The sequence below is a fragment of the Anolis carolinensis genome, chromosome 3 (assembly GCF_035594765.1).
Source record: "Anolis carolinensis isolate JA03-04 chromosome 3, rAnoCar3.1.pri, whole genome shotgun sequence".
NCBI classification, from domain to species: Eukaryota; Metazoa; Chordata; class Lepidosauria; order Squamata; family Dactyloidae; genus Anolis; species Anolis carolinensis.
The window spans coordinates 83828244-83839851 of NC_085843.1; the positions used below are offsets into that span (position 1 = coordinate 83828244).

Genomic DNA, 11608 nt, shown 5'->3' on the forward strand with positions numbered 1-11608 from the left:
AACCCGTCTATCTTTTTCCTCCCTTCCCTCTGATACTGAGGGTACTGGAGAGGCTTCTCCTGATGCCGGCGTTGGCAATCCTCATAGCCCCTGCTTGGCCTCGCCAACCGTGGTACCCGACCCTTCTGCAAATGTGCTCGGGAGTCTTCCGCTCTCTCCTGACAGATCCTCATCTCCTCACCTCTCAAGGAGGGCAGGTTCTCCACCCGGACATTCCGTCCCTACATTTGATGGCGTGGAGGATTCTTCCCTGAGTTCTCTCCACCCGGATCTTCAGGCAATCCTCCAGGCAGCTCATAAACCGGTGACATCAAGAGCTTACGCTTATAAGATCGCGAAGTTCCAGGCCTTCCTTCGACTCTGTGGCGTCGACCCTTCTTCCACGTCGGTCCCGTTGGTCTTAGACTTCCTTCTTACCCTTGCAGATCGACAGTTGTCTCTGGCCTCGATGAAATCCTACCTGGCTGCCCTTTCCTGGCATTTTCAATGCCACGGACGGCCTTCTCTATTTTTGAGTCACCTCGTGAAGACGTTTCTTTGAGGATACAACAACCTTCATCCTCCGGTCCACCCTCCGACTCCCGGTTGGAGTCTCGAGCTCGTCCTGTCTCAACTGACTTCCCCGCCATTCGAGCCAATGGCGTCCGTTGATCTCCACCTTCTTTCTTGGAAGGTCGCCTTTCTGGTGGCGATCACCTCGGCCCAGAGGCCATCTGAGCTGGCTGCCCTCAGAGTGGACGAACCCTACCTGTGGTTCCATCATGACCTGGCGGTTCTCCGTCTGGACATTACCTTCCTTCCTAAGGTGGTGTCTGCTTTCCACCTTAATCAGGACATTGTACTACCCGCATTCTTCCCCAAACCGACTTCCTCGGTCGAGCGGAGGCTTTACCTCCTCGATGTTAGTAGGGCCCTTCTCTTCTACAGGGACAGGACTAAGCATACACTTAAGACTCCCAGGCTTTTTATCGCGTATGCTGCCGACAAGCTAGGCAATCCAATTTCTCCCCAAAGACTTTCACACTTGATTGCCCAAACTATTGAACTAGCTTGCAAACTGGCTAAGCGCCCCCCGCCTCCCTCAATTCGCCCTTGGTCAACAAGGGGTCTTTCAGTTTCTACTACTTTTCTAAAGGGCATTCCCCTCGACTCCATTTGTTGAGCAGCAATTTGGTCCACCCCTTCTACCTTTATATCCCACTACAGTATGGACTCAAGAAACCTCAGGGACTTGGCCTTCGCTAGGTCAATTTTGTCCGTCTGCTTATCATAGCATTTCTTCTCCTGTTCAAAGGGAGATCTACTGCCTTTACGTTGTCTCTGGCTCATGCCACTTTATTGAGGCCTTAATGCTTATGTACACCTTACTTACCCCCTTTTACCTGTTTGGGGGCTGTTTACCTTTACAGTCTGTTTACTGTGAAATGCTGGTTTACTCTATCTACACTATGGGTATCTTCGATACGTTTACCTTTTTCTCCCCTCTTTTCCAAGGGGATGTTGTTGTGATCTGTTTTTTCTCCCTAAGCGAGTTCACTTGACATGTTTTCTATCACTTCCCCTCCTATACCGAATTGACATGGTATTGAGGGTTGTGTTCCCTTTACAATATGTTTTCTACACTAGGTCAATTCTCGACCTCTTCTTCATTGCACTTGTTTGCACTTTGTGCCTCATAAAATAATAGTTTTGGACATTCAACTCATTGTCGGGTTTGCTCTGTCCCACCATCCTGCACCTGAGCTTGCTAATCTCCATTAATGTGCATTCACAGAGTACATGGAGAAAAAGGACAGGTTGCTTACCTGTAACAATGTTTCTTCGAGTGTACTCTGTGAATTCAAACAATCCCGCCCTTCCTTCCCCACGTGCAAACCTCTCCCTTTCTCGTCACCTTTGTGGTGTAGGAACTGGGGAGCGAGCACCGAGGGCGGCCTTTATGCCCTCCGGGGAGAGGGGCGGGGTTACCACCAAATTTCAAACTTTTAGCTTGGAAGATTTTCCGTTGGAGCCCGCACAGGCGCAGTCTCTCTATTAGTGTGAATTCACAGAGTACACTTGAAGAAACATGGTTACAGGTAAGCAACCTGTCCATCTTTTTAAATGGCGTAGGTCTCTCCGAAAAGGATTAGGATCAGAGTTGGATCTACCTCAGATGTCCCAATGTAGCTCACAAACACCTTTCATAATCTAAGAGTGCTACTGGCAATCTTTTTGGATAGAGTCTAACCATACATATCCGTGCTTCAGTAGTTTCAAGTCTAGACCACTTTGATTTGTCATACATGAGGATTTCTTGGAAGAATGATCAAAACTGCGGTTAGGAATACAGTTGCTAGATTGCTTTCTAAAGCTGACAGTATGCCAATGTTTAAAAATCTCTTTGGCTAGCATATTGATACATGAGTTATTTTTGGAAGGGTTGCTTTATGCTTACAGGGGAAGGAAAACTCCATTTGAGAGCTCACCTTCCTCTTCCCTTCATTGAGGTGGGACCAGCTTTTTCTCAGAAGACAGTGCTACCTGAACAAGAGACATTTGTGAGTTTTTCGAAACGCAGGCAATTTCAAAGACCAGAGATCAGCTCCCTGCTTGTCTCACTGCTGATAAATGGCAATGGTGGGAGCCCCTCCCAGGGCACAACAGTTGTTAGCACTGGAAGAAAAGAAAAGTTCATGGATGGAACATGTATATGATCTCAGCTATTGTCTTCCAACCATTGTCTGCCAAACACATTTGATTCCCCTAGTGGTCACCCCTTTTGGAAAGCACAGCAGTTGAATATTGAATGAAGTAGAATTCACGTTTGAGTAAACATGCATAAGGCCTAATTACTCTAAAGCAATGGTTCCCAGCCTTTGGTCCTCCAGTTGTTTTGAACTTCAACTTCCAGAAATCCCAACGAACTTACCAGCTATTAGGAATTGTGAAAGCTGAAGTCCAAAACCACTGGAGGAACAAAGTTTGGGATCCACTGCTCTAAAGGAACCAAATCACTTAGTACTAGGATGGGAGATCAATGAATACCAGATGCCGTAGGCTATGTTTTTGAGGAAAGGAAATGACAAACTTACTCTTCTTTGCATATGAAAACCCTATGAAATTCATGAGATCACTAAAAGTGGGCAAGTGTACTGAATACACTTTCACACATGCAGACATACATAGGCTTTAGTAGTGGTTCCCAACCTTTGGTACTCCATTTGTTTTGGACTTCAGCTTCCAGAAATTCCAGCAATTTTACCAGATGTTCAGAGCTGAAGTCCAAAACACCTGGAGGAGCAAAGGTTGGGAACCACTGGGCTATAGGAATGGAAGGAAGGAGACCAGGCCCAACATTGCTCTTTTTAAGACAGCACCATCACCCAACTTTGCTGTTTTTCAGCGTTTACCTAACAGCCATGCTATCAGGTTGAAGAGCATTACAGATTTGTTCCCTTGTTTCACATTTCTTCTTTCTCCCCTTTCCCAGTTGTGTTCTTTTTAGATTTAAACCCAAGGGGAAGGATGTACATACTGGAATTGAAAACTGTAGATGGAGGAAGAATAATGAGGGGATTATTCTATTCTTACCCATGCTTTTCTGCACAAGGCATATAGGAGCATCTGAAGTCTGCTTCATTGATCCTTGATGCTGCTTGATAGAGTGATTGTTTAAAGACGCATGCAGGAGACCATCACAGGATAAAAAAGCTTAATCTTCTGTGTTTCTTAATGCATATGCACCGCCTCTGATTTATTCTCTAATTAATGAGAGCAATTTATATTGAGTTTACCAACGTTGCCTCCTATACAAAACCCAATAGCATAAATAGTATAAATATGCAGTGCTTTGGATGCTGGATGAGGACTCTAGAAACCAGGATTCAAATCCCCGCTCAGCCATGGGCACCGATTGGGTGACCTTGATCAAGTTACTTTCTCAGCCCCAAAGGAAGACAAAAACACAAACCCTCTCTAAACAAATCTTGCAAAGAAAACTCCATGATAAACTGTGGCTGCGCCACAGCCGGGCCCGGGCTGTGGCGTAGGCTGGTGAGCAGCCAGCTGCAGCCAGCTGCAACAAATCACTCTGACCAAGAGGACATGAGTTCAAGGCCAGCTCGGAGCCTGCGTTTGTCTCTGTCTTTGTTCTATGTTAAGGCACTGAATGTTTGCCTTATATGTGTAATGTGATCCGCCCTGAGTCCCCTTCGGGATGAGAAGGGCGGAATATAAATACTGAAATAAATAAATGATATGTTTGTCTTAGGGACGCCATAAGTTGGAAATGACTTGAAGGCAAAACAACTACAACAATTCCTACTACATACGTAGCTAATAAATGGTTGTTCTGACTTTTTCAGTTGGTGTTTTGTAAGCCATCCAAATACTATGACCATTCTAAAAACCTATTAATAAAACTACAGGGCTTTAACACAGTGTAGCAATTTAGTGTTTCCCCACAAGATTCCTATGTGATGAAACCTAATAATAGAAAAAAATCTCTTTCAGAAGAACTATAGTAGTTTGTGAAAGAATACATTTTGTCCTAAGACCCATTTGCAGCCAGGTTTAATGCCAGTTGACTTTTATTGGCTGTGTTTGCTATTTAAATGTAAAGGACTGGGAATAATTATTATCCAGGATTTTGATTTAATCTCTAAAAATTTGGCTATTTATTGCTTCAATATTTTTATGCTATAAGTGATTGCATATCCCAAACGAGAAGAATAAATGTAATAATGCAAAGCACATTTGTGGCAATTCTCCAGTTACCCCATCAGCAAGCAAAAGCGGGAACATAACTTGTTCTGATTTGGCACAGGCATCACTAGCATACTTTGCTTTTATTTGTATGTGTTAGCTTTTCTCTCTGCATGTGAATGTGTATCTGTGTATTTTTACAGATACTTCTTTTTGTTTTAAAGGAGAATCAGAAGCAATATGTGTTCCTTGCTTAACAAAGGGTTCTTAGGCACTTAGTTAAACTGTACTTGTAAGGTGTCAAAGTAAAACCTGCTGCATTATGCCCACAGATGAGTATTTTTAAATGTTCATATAGGATAGTTAGGGACCTGGAAATTTGGCTTCTGATTGGGAAAGCAATCCCCTAAGGCAGAGTAATGTGTGGTCCTACAGATGTTGTTGGATGGCAATTCTACCAGCCCTTGCTAGCATAGTTAATGATAAGGAATCATGGGATGTGTAGCTTAACATCTAGACAGCCACAGTTCTCCATCCACCCTTTAAGTAGGTTGTATCAACAGACCTACCCACTGCCAGAAAATTTAAAGTAAAAATATTCCTTTCCAAAAGTAGTAGACTTCCTGCCAGTCCTTTAAATCTTCATTCACATATTCCACCATCCAGGGTCTGAATGTTTTTCTCTCCTGACAAAAACAAAAATTGAAAAAGCAAACCTTGATTTTGACATTTTATATAAGAGATGCCACATTGTATGCCACTGTATATACCCTATTTACTGGGATCTAATGCTCACTTTTTTTGGGCTAAATTACCCTGCCAAAATTAGGGTGTGCATTACATTTGCGTAATACAGTAATCTTACTGCTCAGCCAAAGCAAAAGGGGAAGCTGCTTCAGGAGGACCAGAACTCCTCATTGAGGGACATCATCTCTAATTTAATTGCCATGGCTCAATGTGATGCAATCCTAGGGTTTGTAGTTTGGTGAGGCACCAGCATTCTTTGGCAGAGAATGCTTAAGAACTTGTAAAACTACAGCTCCCATGACTCCACACATTGAGCCAGTGCAGCTAAAGTGGATTAATTTTATAGCATAGATGCACCCAAGGTTTTCTTTTCCATTGCTGAAAGCTTAGGTGTTTGAACACTTTTGTTTTTAAAGAAGGAATTCTAAGCATGCAGCAACTGTAATGGGCAAAATACAAAGGGTGCACTTTTTGCTGCTGCACATTATATTCAGTAGTAAAAAAAATGGTTTCAGGGTTTTGAAAATTGAGGTGCGTGTTAGATTCGATGGCACATTTGACTAAAATAAATACAGATAATAGAACTTGAACATCCATGGTCTTTGATATCCACAGGGTGATCTGGAACTAAACCCAACGCAAGGATCAGCTCTCTCAATTTCTCAGGCTTCTTGTTGGTGCTATGACCTATGGATTTTGATTTCATCATAATGTGGATGCAGGTTTTCTCTGTGATGGTACAGGTTCTGCAGAATAAACTCCACGTGCATTATACCAGGCCACAATGAATGCTGGTGTGTCTAGGTCTTTATAGAAGATATAGAGATAGAGGTTGATATAGGGAAGATGATTCTTGGGTAGCCTAGTCTTGTGTGTGTGTATTTTCACTAAAGACCTAGACACACCAGCATTCACTGAGATCTGCGCAAGGGTTCATTCTACAGAGCAAGTAACATCAATATATTATTTTACTTTGAGGTTCTCTTAGCTCTGAGCATTTTGGAACATTCTTCTCTTTTCAATTGGTAATTTCAGTGGGAACATTAAATTTGTTGTGATGCTTTGTCAATCATTTTGCAGTTTGTACTCAAAATAAATGAATGACATTAGATCAGCTTTATTTTCTTTCTTTTTTTGCATCATTTTGCTTTCTTAATGGCAGATATGCTTAAATAATATATTTCTTCTAAATATTTAGTTCTAAATAACTGATACAACATTTCATGTGGCAAAGGTTAACATAAGAAGTTAAAAAGAGAACTCTAACATATATTAAGACATCACAAGAAGGTTTAATATATATGCTGCTTGTGTATGAGAGTATGTGGCATATATGTGATATATATATATATATATATATATATATATATATATGTATGTATGTATGTATGTATGTTTGGTATTAGTTATATTTAGAGAGATAATCCCATCTGCCCCTTGAATTCATTTCCAGTTTTTGTCTTATAGTTTTTAAAAACAGTTCATATATATAAGGTATACTGATATGTTGAGCAAAATAATTGAATGTAAAGCGTTTAGTGAACATATGTACAAATCTATTGAATTTTTAGGTGTGAAGGTTGCAAAGATCAAGTAAATTATAAGAAGTTCGTTGATGGGCTGAACTGGAGACTGCATCCAATTCCAGCCTTCCAAACCATCTTGATTCCTCTACAGGTAAACAAATACATTTCTAATTAAAGGGTCTGCAGAGCATTCTCAAGAATTCTATCCATTGTTAGATATTCAGCTAAGAGTATAGGAAGTGAATACCAATCCTTTGCAAAGTTGTCCTGGAAAGTTGTATCTGGTCTTTAGACTACCCAACTCTTTCACATTAACATGTCTGCCAGGAATGTCTTTGGTAGCCGCACACCCATGTTTAATGGGGAGAAGGTCCTAACATGTGTGTTGGAGCTCCTACAGTATATACAAGTGAGAATCCTTGTTGATTGGGTACCCTTGCTCAAGTTCGAACCTCTCCATAGTGTTGTCTTTGTGATATAAGGCCCTTTCACATTGATGCTAAACCTGGTAGAGTATATCCAGTGGCCCTCAGAATAAAGAGTGAGTACACTAGTAAATAGGAGAGCCAGGATGGTATAGTGGTTTGAGACCAAGGTTCCAATTCCCACTCAGTCATGGAAACCCAGTTTGGTTAATCTCACTCGCTCACGTTCAGAGGAAGGTAAAGGCAACACCCTTTCAAACAAATCTTGGCAAGAAAATCATGTGATAGGGTTACTGTAAATTGGAAACACCTTAAAGGTAGACTGCAACAATACTAGTAAATGTGTTTATGTTTATTTAATATACCAATATATTGGCAATGCAACAAGGTAGGCTGTGACCATTATAAAAATAAAATGGGGGTCAGGATTTTATCAAGAAAAAAGCTCCAAAATAGTCTGCTACATTTATTTAGTATTTATTTATTTCAGAGATTTCTCTTCCACCTTTCTCCAGAGTGGATTTAAGGCAGCTCACATCATGCTAAAAGCATACATAGAACATAAAAACCTTCAACAGATATTTCATATTAAGACAATAAGTTAAAAACAGTTTAAAATACCCCATGCAACCCTAAAATGTCTGAGTTCAGTTAAAAGCTGAAATATATGAAATATTTCAACATATACATCTGTTTCAACCACATGCATGATATGAATCACCAGGCTTATAACAAGAAGGAAGATGTAATGTAGATCAGCTGCCATTAAATATCATTAATGGGCAACACTGCTTGTTTTGAGTCCTCCTTTTGTTTATACTGATTTCAGCAACTCAGTCCACATTTCTTTCCTTTCTTCTTTGAGAAATGGGTCCAGTTGCCAAAACAGAGATCTTAATTGGTGTTGCTCTGCCAGCTTGCTTATGTCTCACATTACTTATGTGGGCCAGAGCTTGGGTGAGTCAGGGTTATGCAGAATCAGCTACTGCAATAGTGCCCCATGCCACCAACCCTAACGGAAGAGAAAGAAACACTCTGGGGGGACTTGGATATCCAATATACACCAGTAATGCTCCTTGTACCAGTTCCTTCTTGGATGTGGACAAGAACCCTCATCTAGCTAGTGGCACCTTGTTTCTTTAATCTCGTGTATAATGACCATAGCCTCAATGGTATTTTATTATGCTGAATGTCTGCCAAATGTACTACAACTGCAAAGATCTTACCTACCATTTCTGCTATGTAAAACAAACCATTTTCTGCCCTGTCAATTCTTTATTCAACCCCTTTTATTCCACACAACCTCCTTCCCATATAATTCCTCATATACAGTATAACCCCCATATCCATGGGGAATATGTTCTTGGACTTCATGTAAATACACAGATCTTATTGAAATGAAGCATGTCTGATCCCAAAATACCATAGGGTCATGCTGGAGGACCTAAAAACTGTCTATTTGGTCAGAAGTGGATACTGTGGTTATCATTTTAATTTTATTATGTCAGTGTTGCAATTTTAAATTTTAATTTGTGTCTGTATTCTTTGATGTGTTTTACCTTGAAAAGTTCGCTGTTTTTATCTGGGCTTGGCCCCATGTAAGCTGCCCTAAGTCCCTTCAGGGAGATGGAGGCAGGGTATAAAAATAATTATTATTATTATTATTATTATTATTATTATTATTATTATTATTATTATTGTCGTTGTTGTTGTTGTTGTTGTTGTTGTTGATGATGTTGTTGTTATTATTAGTGAAAATGTGGATCCACATACACAGGGGTCATACTTTAGGCAGGATTTTGCTACATGATTTTTTAATGTTTGTGGAGCATCATATTCATATAAGCTTTCATTTTATGGCTACTTGAGATCTTAGAACTGCTGTGCAGAAGCTCAAATTTGTGTGAAAATGCTCATTGTAGCAAAGCATAAACTTGTGCTTGGCAGTAAACAAGGATAAAGCTTTACTTTCCGCTATTCTTAATATATTCATATTAAACATTGAGGACTGATGACAGTTGGGGAAAAATTATGCTTCTGTATATTGAATTTAGAAATGAGGTGGTCTAAACATATATGTGGAAAGTTACCATTTGCTGGTCCTTAGGAAAAGTATCAAGCAAAGAAATAACCTCACATTACATGGAGAATTAAATTTTAACATACTTCCTACTGTATGACATTTGGATTCAAAGTGAAAAATATATTCAGTTTTCTTTTGTGATTCGTTTGTTTTTTGCTTTAATTGTCTCATTTGCTGAAGATAATCTCAGTGAGTACATTTTAATGAAGCCGGGTGCTTTGGGAAAGTAAATTAGATGATGATATCAAGGAAGGGATGGGATTTGAATTCCCTTGTTGATATCTTTAAACAATATCAATTATATCTTCATCTCAGCAGTAATTTGAAATGCAGTATTTCTGGAGGGTTTGATGATTATATTTGACACACATAAACATCATTCTGCATTCCCATTTACTAACTAAGTCCACAGAGATTTATTTAATAAATCTTGTCATCATTGTGATGCCCTAACAGCGTCTCCAAATTGGTTGTACAGAAGATCACTTTGCCCCAACTAAAAGGAATGTGTTTCCCTACATTTCAAAGCCTTGGCTTAAATATGAGTTGTTGTTTTTTTAAATCCTCATTTCCCAATAACTCTCAGTAGGATTAAAGTATACTACACAGCAGAACAGTACGATCTGTCTTTATAACATTGATTGTCAAATGCTGCTTTTGGACTCACCTATCAGATTACCAACCCTCATTGTCATGTCCCTGGGTGGCTGATGATTTAGGGAAGCTTAAAGAATTTAATTTTGGTTGATACTAATATGAAATCTCTGATATACATCTGAAAAATGAATGTGTATATTGAAACTTAGTGATATGCCAGGTTTTAACTGTTTTCATAAATGTTTGGCTCAACATTCTTTTTAAAAATGTATTTATTTTGAGAGACAATGCACTTAAAATAATTATTATGAAAGCAGATGTATATTGGATGTTTTTGTCCCTAATAAATGTAGGGTACTAGGGCTGATGCAGCACTTGTTTCATAAAAGTTTAGGGAGGGAATATCTTTAATTTAAAACCAGAGGAGTTCAGAAAACAGAATGCCATTAAGAGCGGAACCATTTCCTCCCTCAGGTGTGACTAATGATTAATTCTGTGTGTCCTGATAATAAAAATCAGGTGTTATCCTTGACCTATCATTTCATGAATCCTTTTGCAGGAATATAAATAGAAATGAAGACAGCTTGATATTTTATAATGTTTGATGCCATTTCTGGTCACTTCCCATTTTGGAATATGGTTCTAAACTTGTTTCCGTCTCTTATTAATTATTTTCAGTATGAAGATGAATGGAGTGGACAACCACCAACTCTTCCAGTGAAAAAAATCAAGTATTTACCACTAATAGAGGATGTGTTTGGCATCAACAATTAGCATATTCCACACAACAGACCTCTTTTGAATAAACGTTGCAACTTTCTTTGGAAAGTCACTGTACATTTTCTTTAAAATAAAAGAATCACAGTTGTAGATTTTTTTTTTTGCTGGGGGAAATGTAAGTTTTATTTTATATTTTCTAGTAGAAATAGAATGCATATACCTTTTTAAAATTATTTCTGATCCTTAATAGATTGTATTGTACTGTAGGTGAAATAACAGAATAAAAATAATTTAAATGTACCTGTTCTCGGTTATTATATGTGCACTGTTCCCCTCCTGCAACTGCATGGTTCTTGGTGCTCTTCTGTTTTTCTTAGGCTTATGTTGGGGCTGTTAGTCTAGACAAAGCTCCTGGCCTTTAAGAGTGCCATTTAAATGGAGGGGGGGGGGGAGAGACCCCACCTGTTCCTATTGTGGTAGTTTTAGGGAAGAGAAGGTATTCCTGGGAAAATTCTTCTCTTAAAAGTTACAGTTTTTCAGTCTCTGGGTTTCGATAGATTACACAATTAATGCTATAGCTGGTCCTGCACATTCTCTGGGGTTAGGGGCTCAGGACCCCCATGAAAGTGAAAAAAAAAGCAAATAAAGTAATCACCTTCTTTTACTTGAGAAAACACATCTCTGGGAATTTCTAGCTCTTTCAGCATGGCTTTATGGTCAGTTTTTACTGGAGGCTGAACATAGAATTGCATTGGAAGACCTAGGGATTTCTAGAGATGTGTTCTGTCTCTAGACCAGATGAACATGACCAGAGGAAGCTGACC

At 39.4% G+C, this 11608-nt stretch overlaps 1 protein-coding gene across 3 annotated transcripts in view; it reads left to right on the forward strand.

Moving 5' to 3' along the window:
• The window catches only part of efhc2 (EF-hand domain containing 2), a 96841-nt gene extending 85757 nt beyond the window's left edge, over window positions 1-11084 (forward strand). For all 3 annotated transcript variants that reach the window (XM_008107434.3, XM_062975179.1, XM_062975180.1), the window contains 2 exons: window positions 7005-7110; window positions 10743-11084. In XM_008107434.3, the coding sequence (XP_008105641.2) occupies window positions 7005-7110; window positions 10743-10838 (202 nt within the window). In that variant the 3' untranslated portion in view covers window positions 10839-11084. The remainder of the gene's footprint in view (window positions 1-7004; window positions 7111-10742) is intronic.
• Window positions 11085-11608: the final 524 nt, after the last annotated feature.